An 18,996-nucleotide genomic window follows, 5' to 3' on the forward strand; every position below is an offset into this window, starting at 1 on the left:
GGAGTGGCCTAAATGAGTTTCAGAGGACTCAGGCACTGTCCTATCTCCCAGGGTTGTCTCTGAAACCTGAAGGGGGCCCTTCATACCTGAATGCACAGCATCAGGGGTTACCCGGTAGCTCTGAGTGGGAGATCGAGGGGAAAGGCTGTGGCTGTGTGTGGGAGAGCCCGGCCCACTCTCCCTGACGACAAGGAGCGGTTAAGGGAAGACAGGCTGCGACTGGTATGGAGGAGGGACGCCTGCTTGGTGATCTTCCGGAACAAGGAGCTCCTTTTTCTGCTGCAGAGACAAGAGTCAAAGGCTGTCTGAGCTGGCGCAACAGCACAGTATACACTAGGGCTAGGGCATGGATCCCCAGCTAACACTTGGGTGGCTCAGAGCAGACCCCTGGGCTAAGTTGGCTCACCTTTCTTGTCCATCCTTGCCTCGGCTCCGCTTGCTCCTTCGGGCCATCTTGGCCTTGTAGCTGCCCTTCCGAGCTGGCCCCACTTTAATAGAGGTGTTCTCCAGAGGAGTTGTTGAAATAGATACTTTGTTTCCACTCTGGGAAACAGACCATGAAATGAGTCTTGGCTAAGGCAGTTACCTTGTTCTCACTCCTACCGCTACCCCTGCCCATGGTTGCAGCACAGCTTTAGCTTTGTCCTTGCATCAACGTTTCTGAACCACAGATTAGGAAATGACTCCAACTGAAGCCTGAGTGGTTTGGGGATGGGAAAGTAGCGAAGAGGCTCACCTGTCTTGTTCTCTAGTCCTATACCCAAGGATCCCTGGGTCAGTGAGGGTGCTACCTTCCAGTGAAACCCCACTGCTGTGGTTACACCCAAGTTTGGGTTTGTGTCTGTTTTTAGTGTGCAGTGTCTGTGCCCCACTCTCCCAACACCCCTCTGGCCACTCAGAGACTCACAAGGCTGGGTCTTGGAGGGACCAGAGTAGGCAGTATACCCAGTACTAACCTTCAAGATCAGCTCCACACACTTCTGTGTGCACCAGCCCATGCACAGGCTCACCATTGACATGAGTGATGAGGTCACCCTGGCGAAGCCCCGCCTCACTGGCTGGACCTCCATCTTCCACGTGCTGCCCCAGGGAGAGAACAGTCCTCAGCCTGGAGTCTGAGCATGAAGTAGGGGGCCTGATTCTGCTCAAGTTGTGTCCTCCCCACCCCTCCCCAGTGTGGGCAGGGACACGTAGGCCTTAGTACCCGGAAGGCAGAGAAGAGATAAAAGTGGGAGCCAACAGAGATGGTGGCCAGACATACCCACACCATGTGGTGCACAGTGTAGACATCCGAGTCACCCATGTAGACACGGATGGCCCGCAGAGTGAAGCCATACTTTTTGCCAGCTCGATGGATGATGATGGGTGGTCTTGAGCTGCTGAGGGCTGGCAAGAAGTCCCTGCTTGGAGAAGAGTCCCTGGATGATGGGTTCGATGACTGGGAATGTGGGGACATGGGGCTGGCCAATGGAGAGCAGGTGTGGTGTTCTGGGAAGGACAAGCTAGGACTTAGTGGTCAGAATGCTGGCCTGGCCCATGCTCCCAACCCAGGCCCCTGCCTAAGGTGTTGATTCCAGGATAGCTCTATTTACCGAGAGATCCTGAGCCCAGGTTATGTTTCCCCTACAGCTTCTAGTTTTGTTTTGTTTTGTTTCCATTTTAAAAGGTTTATTAGGAAAAGGAGAAAGAAAAAGAGAGAAATCTGCATAGTCACAGGTGGGCAGGAGAGCTGCTCCCCTACATGTTCTAAGCCCTCTTGTGTGCCCAGACCCTCTCAGACCCCAGAGATGGAGGTGATAGGGGATGGCTGATACCATTTACTGAATGTTTTACTCATACATATCAGGGATAAGGTCTTTGTATGTATTTAAATGTCACAGTTAGCCTAGGAGTGACTACTATTAATATTCCCCATTTTTTGATGAGGAACTTGAGACTCGGAGGGATTAAGCAATGTCTCCAAGGTTAAAAGTCATTTAGCGAAAGAGCCATGATTTGAATATAAGCTCTCTGTCTCAGCTGACCTCTCTCTCCCACACACAACCCCAACACCAGAGCGTAACTTTAGAGACGCTAGATTATAACAAAGGAGCAGTAGTGAAACACAGCCCCTCAACACACCATGCAGATGCACCTGCCAGACCCACAGAGCTTCCAACACCCTTCTGTGAATTTTATCCTAGTTCCCTGGGGACCTCACCTGAAGGGATGAGGAGAGACAGGGTTGTGGCTGAGGCGGACTTGATTACTTTGTTGATGGGGCGAGCCGACCGTTTTTCTAGAGAGTCCCCAGAGAGTAGCCGGTGGCGGCCCTGCGCACAGCCAGGTCACTGATGGCCTTGGCTGTGGCTCCCTCAGCCAGCTGCAGGGTTCCACGTCCTCCTTGTGACTCCATAGCTGTAGACCCAAGTGAGCAATGAGACCTGCACTGCAGCTGAGTCTCCCTCCCTGTCTCCCTGCAGTATCCTCGAGTCTAGGCCCTCTGGCCACCTGCTATGCCACACCTGGACTAGAACCATTGTTCTGGCCAACAGGCTCTTCATCCAGCTTTAGCCGCTGCTCCACGGGTCGTTCAGGGACAGGTCCAGATACTCCCTCCCCAGACAGGGGTGTGAGAAATCCTGTACCCTCCTGCTGCTGTCTCCTGGGGGTGCTGCTAGCCTCATCAGGGCCCTCGGAGAAGCGAGGCACATCCAGGAGACCTGAGCGCGTCGCACTGTCAGTGGAGGGCTTGAGTCACTCTCTGTATGGGACGACTCAGACACCGACAGCCGCTTTCGCAATCTGCAAGACACACGGCCTTGGGTGAGATGACCCAGGCAGTCTCCCTCCTCCAGCCCAGGCTTCCTCAGGGGCTAACAAGAGTTCTAAATCCCAGAACTTTTCAGATATTCCTCTAGGAGCTTGTTGGGCCCCTTGTTGGGTGTCCCCGAGTGGCCTGGTGCTAAGTCTCAGTGCTATCACCACTGTGGTCTGAGTTCAATGCCCCAGATGGCACAGCAGACCTCCCCTGTCTTGCCCGCTGCTCCCCTCAGCAGTGTATATCAGTAGATCTGCCTGTTCTGCTCCCCACTCTGTCTCTGGTGAATCCTCTCACTCCCACCTACATACCAGTTCTTCTATGCATAAATAATTAAAAAAAAAATAACTAAAAGCCCCTTGCTGCCACTAGTACTCCTCCCTAACAGCCAACTCTCGCCCATGATCTGTGACAACTGATGGTTGGTGTGTGGGCCACCATGGGTGAGCTCTGGGTGCTCACATCTCAGGAGAGCCAATCACCCAGCTCCGGTCTCGGCCCTTCAGTCCTGCCAGGCCATCTGATCGGTCCTCCTTCTCCTCACTCAGGCTGCGCTTGGTGGGAGGTGGTGTCCGGCGTTCCTCCAGCAGAGAGAGTCGCTCCATGCTACTGTACACCTGTGGGCACAGAAGATGTGCTGGGATGAGCTCCAACAACCACACTTCCCAAGGAGCAAAAAGTATTCTTGGGCCTCCCCGGTGGCGCAGCGGTTGAGCGCTGGGTTGCGAAGCTGCCCGCGGCCTCTGCAGCACCGGTTCGATCCCCGGCTGCTCCCCGGCCACCGGAGGAGGGTCCCACATGGCGCGCAGAGACCTCTCCTGCCGCCCGCTGCTCCCCTCAGCAGTGTACTTCGGTCCTTCTGCCTGCTCTGCTCCCCGCTCTGGCTCTGGTGAATTCTCTCACCCTCCCGCGCTTCTGACTGTACCCAGTGCTTGTATAAACAAACAAACAAATAAATAAAATAAAACATGCCTCTATAAAAAAAAAAAAAAGTATTCTTGACACCTGAGATCTAGAAACAACACACACACACACACACACACACAGCAGCTGAACATTCGAAGCAACAGCTATTCCACTGGACTGACCCGAGCTCACCCTAGCATTCCCTACGTCAGGGCTTGCAGTGGTTCTAGAAGCACCTGTCATATATAAGCCCAGTCCTTTCCTCCTCTTTTCCTAGGGCAGTCCCATTACCATCTGCCCCAGACACATCTCTCCCCACCCCTCTAGTCTGTTTTGCCTAGTCCAGGCCTCTAAGTCGTACCTTGCTGAACCTTGGAGAGCAGGAAGAGAACTGACGGATCTCAAGGTAGCCATCCTCACTCACTTCCTCCTCATCCTCCGAGTCTATGTGGTGGTATCTCTCCGAGCGGGCTGAGTCAGACAAACAGGACAATCCCCTGCAGAGGTTGCTGGGGGTGGTCTCTTTTGACCCTACCAGACCTCAGCAGGGCCTGTAGAAGTTGCTCCCAATGTCAAGTTTAGGGAACACATTTATTTCTGGACCAACAGGCAGGATCTCTGCACCACTCTCCCTTTCTTCCCTCCTCCCCGCCCTGGCCCCTTGGCCTTACTGTCAAAGTAGCTGGTATCATCCTCTGATTCCAGCTGGGGAATAAATTCAGCCTTCTGGCGAAGCAGTCCTGTCCAATCCAGACCCGTAAAGAATGGGTGCTGCTTCACCTCATAGGCGCCTCCTGTGGGCAGGGAAGGCATGGGCAAAGCTATGGAGTCCAGTCAGCAAATTCAGTGAGAACCCAAACCTTGAGAGGCTAGGCCTAGAGGCAGAGCTTCTAGTACCTTTCCTCTGCTGCCTACAGGGATCAGAGCACTTTCCGGATCCAGAGGACTGCCTACCTCAAGTCTGACCCTTCCAAGAGGTAAGACAAGTTAGTGGGGCCTGCCCTACCTGTACCCAGTCTCTCCAGAGGGTTCTGATGGAGCAGTTTAGAGGTGAGGTCCTGGGCATCTGGTGGCAGTGCATCATCCCCTTCAGGCCACACAATCTCATCTGGAGAGTCATGAGGGTAAGGAAAAGGAGGGAGATTAGAGAAGAGTCTCAGAAGTTGTGTATAAAGGAAAGGAGGCCAAATGGGCCCAGCCCAGAATTCCTGAAAGTCCAGCTTAGGATCCCAGTCTCTAAGTGCTACAGGTTCCTCTATCCCTTGGGGGACTTCACACACCCTAGACCATGGCTTGCTCTCTGATCCAGGGTAGGAACTGCAAAGCCATACTGCTGTGCTGAAGCTCCAGTTGACCTTGCCTTTATAGCCCAGACGTAGGTACACACACATACACAGAACTCACACTCACAGGACATGCATGTACACAACATAGCCACATGCATGCATACACGAGAGATACATGAACACGAGCAGAGCAAGTTCCAAGGAGACAGACAATGTGTTCATGAGCACACACAAGCTGCACCTAAGAGGCAAACCACACCAGTCATGCACACACATGAATCCAGAACAAGAACTCATAAGCCTCACAGGTAAACCATTTTGTGGATCCAGGCCGTGTCTCTGTGGGTCAGGGTGGTGGTACCTACCACTGATCACTTGTCCAAAGAGCTCCTCCGGAGTGTCTCCAAAGAAAGGGACGCAACCCACCAGGAACTCATACAGGATTATGCCCATGGCCCACCAGTCCACTGGCTTCCCATAGCCCTGTCGCAGGATCACCTCAGGCGCAATGTACTCCGGGGTCCCGCATACCTAGGTGCAGAGAAATCAGGCTGGCTTAGCATCTTGAGGCAGCTCATCAGCCTGACCTCTGGAGCAGAAAATCTATGAATGAAGACCCAGTTTACTTTAATGAGGTGAAGATCAATGGGATTTCCAGGGTACTAGTTAGAACTGCTGGAGTAAGTTTATGTATTTCCTAATTAGCCAAAACATCTAATTCTAATCTGGACTCACCACTCTCTGTTCCCCTTCCTTCTGTTATCTGATTCCCACTATTGGCCGGTCCTCCAGTCTCACACAGAACAGATCCTACCAGTTATATGACTAATATACGGACTTGTAAACAATCCCTATGTGATATGTCAAATCAGGGAATGTCCAGAGGCCATTCTCAGAGGCTGGGCCACAGTCTAACAAAAACTTAAAGCTATATTCTTAGACTCGGCGCCAGGAAAGCCTGTACTTGACGTAGGAAGGCTAAGTTGTTAAGCTCTGATCTCACATCAGTCTTTTGGAGTGTTGGCTGTTATAATACCTATTTTATAGCATGGCCCACTGTATCTTTCAAACATGCTCTCTCTCTCTCTCTCTCAATGCCTCCCTGGAGCCCAAAGGTGGAAATGAACTCCCAGTCTTTGTGTCTAGCTACAGGGTAAAGCATATGGCCCTGTCCTTATTCTGACGCCTGGAATCAACCCCCAAAGTCTCAACTGTCCTTCCTTACCTGCTTGTCCAGGAACTCCCGTGCATCCTTTTCAATGTGGCCCTCATACAAGTTTGTCGTCAGACTCATGAGGCCAATTTTAGAAAGGCCAAAGTCAGTGAGCTTGATGTGCCCCATGGATGTAATCAGAAGGCTGGGAAACCAGAGAAACAAGCCGTAAGTTATTTCCTGGTTTCCTATGGGTGCTGATTTTAGTATATGCTAAATTTTCTCATATAGGCATCCACAGGGTTACTATGGGGTATAAGCAGTATATCTTCAGCAGGGAGACAGGCAACCATAAAAGAATAAATAGCTCTGGCTTTGTGAGCACTGCATTCTGCATAAGCACTAACTTGCCATTCAGCCATTCCCCCAATTCATGTGTATTTACTCCCCTCAAATGTGTTCTATGATGGGAGCAGGTAACAGCCAGGTGAGGAACAGACTTTCCTCCACAGAGCAATCAGCCTCACCTGAGGGCATGAGCTATCCTCAGTGCCCTTCCCTGAACTTGGGTGACACCATACCTGACCTAGGAAGAGGGAAAAGGGGTACATAATCTTGTTGCATGTCCACTTCTGGTCTTATAAGGGGGGTTGCTTGGGAAACTAGACATAAGTCCTCACAGAGAATTGCCTCTTGTCCCTTCATATAACTCTACCTGAGTCATTTTCTTCTGTGTCAAAGGCTTCATTTGCTACCCATTTATTCTATGATTTCCACATCAGTATCTCTAGTCCTGACTTCTACGAGCTCCATGCCTACTAACTGCCCAGATATCTTACAGGTACCACAAACTCAACTTCCCAGACAAAGTCATGCCTCCTAAGTGGTTCCTCTTCTCAGTGAAAAGCAATTTCTACCCCCTGAGGTCTGTAATAAATGTTTTATTGATTGTTGATAAAATATTCTGGCTCCTGGAAGATCTTACATAGTACATAACAGAACAAAGGTAGCTATTATCACGCTGTTTTTTATTTGTTTGTTTGTTTGTTTGTTTGTTTGTTTGTTTAGAAGTGGGATACAGGCCAGATTCACAGGGTGGTGAGAAGATTCACCAGAGAGAGCAGGGAGCAGAACAGAACAGGCACATGTACCAAAACACACTGCTGAGGGGAGAAGCGGGCGAGACAGGAGAGGTCTGCCATGCCATGTGGGTGGCTCCCAGCCGGCCAGGAATTGAACTCACACTGCAAGGCTGAGGACAGCTTCACAGCACTGCACTCAACCCCCTGCGCTACCAGGGAGGCTCCTATCACCCTGGCTTTTTTTTTTAAAGAGGAAGAACATGAGGCTCAGGTTTAAATGACAGAATGGAATTCGCAGAGTTAAAGAGTGGCCATTTGAACTCAAGTCCATATGTCAGTACCACTTTCCACTACAAAGTCTTTATCACTGTGCACCAGTCCTAATCTGGAAACTTCTCTTTCCAAGCCCCACTTCTACCATATTGTTTCTTTTCTACTTCCCAACACTATCCCTTTGTTCACCATCCTGACTCCGTTCTGGTGCAGGCATTGTTGATTTTGGTCTGGTCTACAGTAATGGCCTCCTTGTCTTTTTCACTGGCAATTATCTTCCTAATCAAAAACAAAATCTGAGCATGTTATTCAATCATACCTTTGGTTGATAAAGACACTCGAGGAATCTTTAAAACCTAAACTTAACAGGCCTCCCTGGTGGCACAAGGGGTTAAGCATCGCACAATGAAGCAATCCGCAGCCTCTGCAGCATGAGTTCGATCCCTGGCCAGCCAGGGAGAAACCACATGGTGAAGCAGACCTCTCCTGTTTCACCCGCTGCTCCCCTCAGCAGTGTATTTCAGTCAGTCTGCCTGTTCTGTTCCCCACTCTGTCTCTGGTGAATCCACTCACCCCCCACATCTCTGGCCTGTACCCCAGCTCTTGCATGCATAAATAAATAAATCTTAAAAAAAAAAAAAACCACCCTAAACTTAACAGAAAGACCCTTGGGGATCTAATTCCTGCCTATCTCTCTTGCCCACTCTTACTATTCTATTTACTATTCTCTAACAATAATCTCAGCATCAGCCATCTGGTACTATTTGTAGTGCTGGAGTGGGACACATTCTCTCATGCTGCTGTGCCTTTGCAAATATTGCTCCCCAGTTTTACAAAGCTTTGCTCACCCCTTTCCACCTCATGGCTTTGGAGAACAGCCTATACACAGATATTTCTGATTCCCATTTTAGACTTAAGATCTTCAGGGTAGGGGCCATAGAGTAGGGACTATATTTATAGCCCAGAACACAGTGCTTGACACAGAGTAGATGTCAGTAAATGTTGGGATACATCTGCTAGATGTGCTATTTTGCTCCTGCTTGACTTCTTGAGCAGTGATACTGACTCTTACGTGTCACCCAAGCCTTACAATGTCCTTGTCAGATCTTGTTGGCAATGGTCTTTGCATGGGGTTGTCAGGAAGTACTGGGCCTAGATGGACACCTACATGAGCACTGTGTCCTAGCAGCCATTCTGGGATAGTGTTGACATGCAGTGCCTGTCTCCATTTATCTAGAGATACAAAAGAAAGACCTCGGATATGGGAACCAGATAGTGTGCGTACTTGTCAGGCTTGAGGTCACGGTGCACGATGCCGTAGTTGTGTAAGTACTCCAGGGCTAGCATAGTTTCTGCAAAGTACAGACGCACCATGTCCACAGGCAGAGCCCCAATATTCTTCAGCAGAGTGGCACAGTCTCCTCCTGCAACAAGCCCAGGCCATCATGAAGGAGTGATCCAGTTCCCTACTCTAGATGGTCTCAGGCTTATAGTCTCTGAGGTGCCTATCTCTGAGGAGATAGCCTCACAGAATACCCTTGTGCCAGAGCCTATGATTCATTAGTTCCTTGCCGCTGGCATAGGTGGGATACAGTGTGGAGGGAAGTAGGACATAAGGTGAATCTGCCAATGGCTTTTGAGGCCAGAGAGGTAAAGATCCCAACTCTCCATATCTGTAAGCTGACTTGTAGGAACAGGACTAAATTATTTTCAGATAGGAATCCTACATCCAACCCTGGGCTTCTGTGGTTCTGCTGCCTCCTTTGTTCCTGCCTGAGGCACCGGTGGTGTGTACAGGACTCTACGGCTGATGAGCTGATACTTCCTATCCCAGAGTGGCTCTCACTGCATCTGACAGGGGCAGTTTCATGGCAGCTAATATTCTAGAAGCCCTTGTGAAGGGCAAAAAGTCTTGTGCCCACCGAGGCAAAAATGGTCTCCAAACTCCTAAGGCAGAAACCAATGCCAAAGAGAGACTGGGAAGCTGGGCCCTGAAACTTCACCCCATATACCATGCTGTTGATTCAAACTCAGTGCTGAATCTCGGATTGTAACTTGGCCTCCACACCAGGCCACCTTTTCCCCCAATACCTTCCACATACTCCATCACCATGCACAGGTGGCGCTTGGTCTCAAAGGAGCAGAACATGCTGACCACAAAAGGGTTCTCGGCAAAAGTAAGTATGTCGCGCTCCACGAAGGCCTGCTGGATTTGGTTCCGTAAGATCAGGTTCTGCTTGTTGATCTTCTTCATGGCAAAGCGCTGCCGGGTGGACTTGTGCCGCACCAGAAACACAGCCCTGGGAAACATAGCCCATCCCGTCCTCCCATAGGCTCTCAGTGCCAGAGCTGTGCACTCCACCACCCAGAGCCAGATGACCACACTGCCTCCTGTCATGCCTTACAAAAGCATCAAACAAAGCAACAGGGATATGTTTATCAGTGAGGACTGGGGCACACTGACTCTTCAATTCCTTAATATACCAAGCCCTGAGGACTCAGTTCAACCCTCCCCCAGAGCTCTGGAGAAGAGGGGTGCTATCAGGAGGAATGGGAATATTGCCTGGGAAAGGCACAATGTCAGATGTCAGAGGAAACTGAACTTTTGCTTCTCTGGGAGACTTCAGGGAGGGCGCAGGTCCATCCTGAAGCATCTGCTCCCGAGAGGATTGAGCATCATATATGTCTAGAAGGAAGAACCTAAGGACTGACAGTGCTAGTCCCAGCCAAATTTTGACCCCTGCCTTTACCCATAGGCGCCATTGCTGATAAGCTTAATGGTTTCGAAGTCCTCTTCAGAGGGTGTCTTTTTGGATGTCAGAGATGTCCCCCGGCCCTGGAAGGTAAGGGAAAAGGCAGGAGGTAGGCTTATGTTTGGGGAAGCAGTGGTTCCATCATCAGCTCAGTTTTTTACCTTGCTGCAGCTTCCTGCTCATTCTTCCCCAGGAGCTCAATGACTTCTCAGATTATGTAGGCAACCACCCACCCCCGAACCCCTCCTTCAAATATTCTCTGAAAGAGAATGCACAGCCTTTGCCTCATAGGGCCCAGACTCCAAGATTAGGGCAGGAGTTCACAGTCTTTACCTCAATGGAATCATCTGTCTCTGGGGTGTCAGGACTGTCATAGCTGCTCAACTGGGTCATTTCTAGAAACAAAGCAAGGATATAAGAAGAAATGGCAATAACAGGCAATGGCAGGTATCTCAGCAGTCCACTCATATCACATGATAGGTGCATGCAGGGTAGGCACTAATGCTTTGTGCACCAGATTGGGATGTAAATCCAGTCCTGTGGCTCTGTCCTCAGTGCAGTCAGTCACAACTTTTGGACCAGGAAATTAGCCAATTGATCTTGCCACTCCTGTTTCCAGACCCCAGTGCCATTCACAAGGTGAGGCAAAATTTATAGTTTCCCTCAAACTTTGGGACAATTCCTGAAAAACAGGGCCCAAACCTGGGTTATTAATACTCATCTTGGTAAGGACTGCTTTGTCAGATGGGGTTGGAAAGGAGGAAAGGCAGGAGCACAAAAAATATAGACCAGGACTGGAAGCCAGGGGCTTGGCATAATACCTGGAAGAATGGTGTTATCTTTTAAGCCCTCGGACCACCCCAAAGACACTTGTAAAATGAGGGGAGGCAAATAATGCAGAGAGGTGATCTATTTTGAAAATGAGATTGTGGTCTTTTGTTGTTTACCGCTTTTGATTTCAGGCTCTAAATTCAACCAATCGAGGCAATCAGAGGCAATCCAGATTGCGTCATGTTATGCAGATGATGAAAACAATTCCAAAGAAAGGGATGTTTTATGAGAGAATACACAGTTTCTCTTATAGCTTGAGAACCTGATTCTAAGTTGTGTCCATATCCAATCTAAGCCTCTTCTCCAAGTAGCTTCCCTGCTGCTAGACCTTGTTTGCTATGGGGCCTCTTTGCAGCCACCAAGCAGTATGCTCACCCTCTAGGGGATCCCGTGTGAGGCCCAGTTGGCTAACGATGTAGCGGGGAATGTCACATTTAATCCCTTGTCCCTCTTTGGCGTGGCCCTCAGCTGCTTCTAACAGGTGGTAGAACTCTTCAGGGTCAAACTCCTGTACCAGGGGAGAGAAGTAGTCAGCGGTGAGTGCTACAAGGGAAGGCAGCTGGTTTCTCTGGCTTTACAGTATATACCCAGAGTAGGATAGACAAGAAGACTTTCTCTTGGTGATGGGGCACCTCTTCCCCTTAATACCCAGAAACAACATGATTCAGGGATAAGAATGTCGACAAAGCTTACAGGTCACTTCTAAATTTGTCACACTAAGCAAATGCTGTCTTCCCAGCAATTGGGTTTCAACTGAGTTTAGTCTATCTCAACTGGTCCCAAGCCCTCTGCCTTCAGATGTCACTGTCAGGTATGTTCACACCCAACCCAGAGGACCAGTCCTGGCACACTCTCAACGATGGTTCCTAGCCCTGGTAGTACATGCATGTGTTCAGATACTTTCTGAGCACGTCTTGTGTGCTAGGACTAGGGGACCCATGTGGAACAGAGCATAGCAGTCCCTGTCTGCATGGAGCACATAATAATGAGGGATCCAAGTACTAAGTGCCCACCAAATGCTGCACTCTGGGCTAAACCCTAGCAGTACCTATGTAACCTCAGTGAGGAAAATAAGGCTCATAGAGGTATACTGATCTGTCCATGGTCACAGAGGTAGGAAGGAACAGAAAATCAGCATTCAATCCTAGTCCTGACTCCATGAAGCTGTTTAATTCTGGACTTCATGTTCCTGAGGGAGAGGCCCTTGGCTTGACCACAACCCCATCACTGCTGTTTTTTTCCCCTCTGGTCTTGTTACTTTAGAGAAGTATACCCCCATCTAATCTCAATATAATATAGCCAAACCTGGAAGTCCTTTTAATGTTTTATCCTTAGTTCCCATCTAGTCAGAGTGTCTACCTCATAAGTATCTATCTCCTCTTTTCTGTTCTCCTACCTCTGTTCTAGTTCAGGCAACTCCCATCTCACATGAACTGCTTTAAGTACCTCTGCACTTATTTCCCTGGCTCATCCTGCCCTCTCTTCCAATTCACTATCTATGCTGCAGTCAGAGTCATCTTTCCTAGAAGTAAATCTGATGGACTACTACTCAGAAATAAATAGGAACCAGTTAATGATACATGCAACACGTATGAATCTCAAAACAAAACAAAACATGCTGAATGAAAGAAGACATGTAATTTCTTTTATATGAAATTGTACAGAAGACTGACAATAAGTTGTTACCTGAGAGTGAGGGCAAAGTGGAGAGGGAAAACAGATTAACTCTTGCAAAGAGGTACAAGGGAAATATTTTTTCAACATAAACAACAAACCTTTATTCTAATTTTTAAAATTTTTTAATAATTTATTTTATATAATTCTTACATCATTTTTCATTTTTACACAATGTATGCATTTTCATTTTGGTTATATTCCCCATACAATTGCACCGCCCCTTATTTTGACCCTAATCCTTCCTCCTTATTTTGTCATAGTGTATTTTCCAGGTTTATCCCTCATCAATTTCTCAAAAGCACTCTGTACTCTCTCAAATGCCCCTTTTTATGCCCCATACCTGGCAAACTCATAATTATGCCTCAAAGCACCAATGAGCCTTATGTCCTCTGGGGAGTTTTCAAGGAGTAAAAGAGCCCTTCCTTCAAGTTCCTGTTATACCTTGTACTTAACTCAACCATCATATTTCTTGCAATATCACACATATTATTCACACCAAACCAAATCTAATTCCACTATAGAGGAAGCTTCTTAGGACCAGGGACAGTTTTATTCCTGTTGTATATCCAGTGTTTAGCATAAAGTAGGTACTCAGGAAAGTGTTGCTAAATGATTAAATGAAGGCGTCCCCTCAGGACCATTCGTTTTTCCTCACAGGAACTCCTTTGGTTCCCCAGTGCTTTCATATTCTATTTAAATAAGTACATTAGCAGCAGAAATGGAAGTAGCTTTGCTGTTTGTATGCTACTTCCTTTCCAGCTTCTACTCTCACTCTTCCAATCCCTTCACTGTCCCAGGGTCCACTCACCAGGCATTCCAGGAGACGAGCTGGGCGGGCAATGACAATCATCAACTTTTTCACCAGCTGCATCACAAAAGCCACTTCTGAGCTCTCTGAACGCTCATGAGCCTATAGAGAAGACAAAGGTTAGTTAAGTAATCCTATAGCCCATTGTGGTTGAGCTATTGCAATAATTCAGATGAAAAAGGCAAAGTCAAGGCAGTAAGTATGGCGAGGAATGGACAGATGGACCATTTCAGAGGTAGTTGACTGAGTAGGCTTGAGGTGTGAAAGAAGTGAATATAGAAGGTTAAATGCAATGTCAGTTTTAAGGACATTTCAGTAAACTCCAAAATGAAACAGGAAATACAAGAAGATAAACAGTTTGAGAATAAGTAAGGAAAATATTACATTGCTCTAAAGAGAAAAGGCAGGAAGATAGAAAAATTGTTTTCGACATGTAGAATTTCAGGTACCTTCACTAGATTCTTTCTTGGGTATTTGTTCAGCCCAAGAAGAAAATTTCTCTTTTTCATAGAAACTGCTCTGATTTAGAGAAGTCACATTTGTATTGTGTGGGTGCATCTTTCCTATCTCCAATAGATGACCAGTGGGTTACTTTCTTAGGGATTTGAAAATGGGTGGAAAGACAACTGTTAATGTCAGCGTTGCAAAACTGTATAATCTACTCTTTAGTGAAAAGGGATGGTGATATCCACCAAAGGGTAGAGAAAAACTGAAATCACAGGAGGAGGGTGAATACTTTCTGGGCTTTGCCCTTGGTCCTTTTCAAGGGTTGCTGGTATTCCTGTCTTCAATTCTTTGTCTCTTTATAATTAGTTTTCCTTTCCTGATCAAACTATTCTGAGTTGGCTTTCTATTACTTGAACCAAAAATACTAACCAATCGGGGGAAGTCAAAGTGGAGGGGCCCAATAAGCAGCTGGGAACAATGATCTGGAACTCAGCAGACATGGGTGGGAGGGAGTCATCAGTGTAGGTATGAAATCAGGGAGCAGATGAGGTTGACAAGGAAGAGTGTGAAGAGAAAGAGCAGAACAGACCCTCAGGATGGTCCACCTTGGAACTCCAGCATTTGAGGGATGGGCAGAGAAGGCACATGTGGAAAGGCATCACGATGGAGATAAAAGTGTCATGACAACTGGAGGTTGGGGGTGGGATGCAAGGAGAAGTACTCACTGTATAAAGTTGTGTAAAAGGGGGAAGAAACGTGAGTAATGAAAGAGCTCATAGGATTTGACAATTAGCCAATTAGTTACTTGGTGACTTTTGCCTGAAATAGTTTCGGTGAAACAGTGAGAAAGGAAAATAGAATGCAGAAGACTAAATAGAGAATAGGTTGAAAGAAAAACAGCACGAGGACCATTTAAAAAACTGGTTATGAAATGAAGAGAGAGAATGGAAAATATGGTGAAATCTTATTTATTTTTTTTAAACTTGGCCCAAATATCAACTCTGTGAAGCCTCATCGACATTCCTTGCTTCATGCTCTTATGCATGTGCACATGAACAAGAAGTAACTCCTCCCTTTTCTATGTCTCCTGGAGTCTGCTAATGCCATATGGTACTATCATATCACTTTTCAATTAGTTGGCTGTCTTCTATAGCTACACTGTAGGGTCTTGTGAGTGATGAGGCTGTGTCTTTTTTTTTCCTTCACATGTTAAGTCTAGCACAGTGCCTCTTACACAGCAGATGTCAATCAATGATGGTTGACTAAGTGTTCGTAAATGTATGATCTTATTTTGTGGAAAAAGACAAACCTGTGCTTGAGTTCTAGCACTGCTACTTAAGAGTTTCTTTGGACTAAGCCTCTTTAGGCTTCATCTACAGATTTAGGGAATAATAATAGTATCTTTCTATAGTGCTATTGTGAAGACTGAATTAAAATAATTAAAACCACTTCCAAATTTCTAACTTTTCAAATTTATCTACCAACTTTCTCCTGCAGGTAGCTTCACTCTCATCTTGCCATCTACTTTATCTGCAATTCCTGGGGTGAAAGATTTCCTTTACACATACTTAGAGAGACTGTTTATACTGGCTCCTAGGTCTAGTGAACTTCTACCTACTTATCAAAACTCAACTTTTCCCAAACTCTCCATGCAGTCTGCACATCCTCCTTTGTCTCAGAACTCACCTCTACTTAGTGTTCATCAATCATACTTACTATAGCAAACAAAAGAGATAACTCATACAGGATACTCAGTGTGGTGTTTGGCACACAGCATATACTTCAATAAAAAACAGTTGTAATTAAAGATATGTTTTTGGGTCTGTAGACCCAGGAAATAGCAAGTTTCTTGAGTTAGAAAGTGCTCTGAATGAGTTAGAACCTGCACTGAATATGTTTTTCTCACTGTACTGCCGGGGCCCAAGGAATTAGGAAAAAGATGAATGCATTGGCTACATATCCAGTACACTTCCTATAGCACCAAACGACCTACTCCCAGGGACAATGAGTCTGGTCAAATGCCTGAAGGTTTTGGGAAAGGCCCTGACTTTAGCATTTTATTTTTATTTTAATAGTTCTTTTTTAAAGATTTATTTATGCATACAAGAACTGGGGTACAGGCCGGAGGTATGGGGGGGGAGAGGATTCACCAGAGACAGAATGGGGAACAGAACAGGCAGGCTGACTGAAATACACCATTGAGGGGAGCAGTGGGTGAGCCAGGAGAGGTCTGCTGCGCCATGTGGGTAGCTCCCTGGCCAGGGATGGAACTTGTGCTGCAGAGGCAGATAGCTTCATAGGTTGCGTCCTAACCCCTTATGCCACCAGGGAGGCCCAACTTTAGCATTTTAGAAGATTAATTTTAGATGTACAAGCAAATTTGGAAGTTACCCTAAGTAGAACTTTATTTTTATTATTTTTTTTAAGATTTATTTATTTTTTTACATAAGAGCTGGGGTACAGGCCGGAGGCACGGGAGGGTAAGAGGATTCACGAGAGACAAGCAGGGAGGAGAACAGGCAGAAGACTGAAATACACTGCTGAGGGGAGCAGGGGCGCGACAGGAGAGGTCTGTCATGCCATGTGGGAATCTCCCTGGCCGGCTGGGAATCGAACCTGTGCTGTGGAGGCTGCAGACAGCTTCACAGTGCTGCGCTCAACCTGCTGTGCCACTGGGGAGGCCCTATTTATTTATTTATTTATTTATTTATTTAAAGATTTATTTATTTATACAAGCACTGGGTAGTCAGAAGCGCGGGAGGATGAGAGAAGTCACCAGAGCCAGAGGGGAGAGCAGAGCAGGCAGACTGACGAAGCACACTGCTGAGGGGAGCAGCAAGCAGCAGAAGAGGTTTGCACGCCATGTGGGACCCTAGCCTGGCGGCCAGGGATCGAATCAGCGCTGCAGAGGCTGCGGGCAGCTTCGCAACCCAGCACTCAACCGCTGCACCACCGGGGAGGCCCACCCTATTTATTTTTTTAAAGATTTACTTATTTATGCATACAAGAACCGGGGTATAGGTCAGATGTGTGGGAGGGTGAGAGGATTCACCAAAGACAGAGCAGGAAACAGAACAAGCAGACTGAAGAAATACACTGCTGAGGGGAGCAGTGGGTGAGACAGGAGAGGTCTGCCATACCATGTGGGTATCTCCCTGGCTGGCCAGGATCGCACCTGAGCTGCAGAGGCTGCAGACAGTGTCACAGCACTGCCCTCAACTGCCTGCGCCACCAGGGATACCCCCTAAGTGAAACTTTATAGACCTGATGCTGTGACCCCTTATTCCTACTCATTGTTGGAGAACTGTTAGAAAGTTATTCTTGAACAGAAAGACATGGCTGCTAGTGATTTTCATGGGACTTTAGCTTTCTCAGCTTCTATTTCTGCAATGTCTGAATTTAAGCATTCTGAAATTAGAAAAAAAAATTTGTAGAAGGAAGTACTTTTTCACCTATTAAAACCTTTCTCACTATACTCTCGTCCACTGGGCTAGTTTGCCTTCTAGGGGACAAGAACCATCTGCTGCCTATTATATATAAGAAATCTTCCAATATTTCACAGTAATAATCTAGAACCATTTTTTACATTCAACAGTTCCCTAAATTAAAAAAAAAATATTCCCTGTTCATGATTTCCAGACTAACATAATAAAGTTCTATTTGATCAGTAGCCCCAGGCTCTCAGCTCATCTGGTGCTACACCAGAGCAAGGTCATAGGTCTGAAAGTGAATAAAGGGTTCTGGACTGAGTCCTAGTGAGGAAGATAGAGCTCCTTGCCCAAAAACGTTATTGATGGCTTACTGGAGATTCATAGACAATCAAACACCAGAGCATGATTCAGTGACTAGGAACTCAGTGTATGATTTGATCTTGACTGCAGCTGGATAACTTTACCTGTCAAGCCTGTCAGAGACTTTTCATACTGGATAGGATCATGTATCTAACAGATGAACCCATAGGGCAAGTCTCAGCCTGCTTTCTCTTGGCTAAGGAGAAATGATATTACACCATAATTTCTATTGGAAGAGAGGCAACTACAGTCACTGGGTCCACTTTTTTGGCTTTCGTTTATAAATATCCCAGTCAAAGACTTATGAATACTACCGCTCTTGGAGTCTCTGGCAGAGTAATACATACTTGGATTGGATTTAGAAAAAGGATTACAGAATTGAGTTCTTTTGATATCAAGTAGGCTTCTCTTAGTAATGCAGAAGAGGAGGAACCCCATGCATCAGCACCATACTTGGGGGTGGGCCCTGCACATTGGTAAGGAGACCTGTGGTGGTGAGCAGGCTGAGAAGACTGGGATCACCACTAATGCCTTACTCCAATCTTAGGATTAATAATCCACTAACTATGTAGAGAATTCACCAGAGTCCCAGCATACGGACACTTACATCTTGCAGAAGTTTCTCTAAATTCTCTTGAAGTTCGTAGAAATAATGTGATGTAATGAGGCCACTCCGAGATTTATCCAGGCAATCTCGGGCCATCTCAATCACCTGATGTTGAATAAAGCTCAAGGCTCCATCTGCCAAAGGCAACACACTATCTGGAGTGTTGGAGGAAATGAATTCTGCTAGACGCTCTTCCATTTGTGCAGTGGCCTGGTAATAAAAACAGAAAAAGTTATACTTCCTTCTAGTTCCACCTCAGTTGGAGCTAAGCATGAAGGAAAAAGGCTCTGTGATCCTGGTTTCCTGATGTTCCATTTGCAAAACCTGGTAACTGAAGACCTGAAAAGATCACCTTTAAATCAAACCAAAACATTATAATCAAGGTCCCCTATCTTCTGGTCATGTCTATCTTTCCCACCTCTTAAAGGGCGTGTACTTTTGCTCTAAGGACACAGAATTGTTTGCTGTTTCCTCTTCCTTATTATGTTGTTCCATGCTTGATTATGTTATTCTCTGTGTGAGGCTTTTTCACCCTGCCAGGCCTGCCTGGCAATCTCCTATTACACCTCCTAATCTCAGTTT

General features: G+C 46.9%; 1 protein-coding gene across 1 annotated transcript in view; it reads right to left on the reverse strand.

Annotated features, from left to right (window-relative positions):
• Positions 1-79: 79 nt before the first annotated feature.
• LOC119253991 (microtubule-associated serine/threonine-protein kinase 2-like) overlaps positions 80-18,996 on the reverse strand; it is a gene marked incomplete at its 5' end in the record, with an annotated part of 36,308 nt that continues 17,391 nt past the window's right edge. The window contains 22 exon segments of the mRNA XM_037521206.2: positions 80-279; positions 407-543; positions 957-974; positions 976-1,080; positions 1,262-1,488; positions 2,201-2,311; positions 2,314-2,397; positions 2,505-2,708; positions 2,711-2,784; positions 3,263-3,417; positions 4,068-4,177; positions 4,378-4,500; positions 4,713-4,814; positions 5,358-5,523; positions 6,218-6,350; positions 8,786-8,924; positions 9,592-9,800; positions 10,251-10,336; positions 10,587-10,648; positions 11,460-11,592; positions 13,570-13,671; positions 18,415-18,624. Of these exon segments, the coding sequence (XP_037377103.2) occupies positions 108-279; positions 407-543; positions 957-974; positions 976-1,080; positions 1,262-1,488; positions 2,201-2,311; positions 2,314-2,397; positions 2,505-2,708; positions 2,711-2,784; positions 3,263-3,417; positions 4,068-4,177; positions 4,378-4,500; positions 4,713-4,814; positions 5,358-5,523; positions 6,218-6,350; positions 8,786-8,924; positions 9,592-9,800; positions 10,251-10,336; positions 10,587-10,648; positions 11,460-11,592; positions 13,570-13,671; positions 18,415-18,624 (2,862 nt within the window).

Source organism: Talpa occidentalis, unplaced genomic scaffold, assembly GCF_014898055.3.
Source record: "Talpa occidentalis isolate TD23 unplaced genomic scaffold, MPIMG_talOcc4v2.1 talOcc4.259, whole genome shotgun sequence".
Lineage (NCBI taxonomy): Eukaryota > Metazoa > Chordata > Mammalia > Eulipotyphla > Talpidae > Talpa > Talpa occidentalis.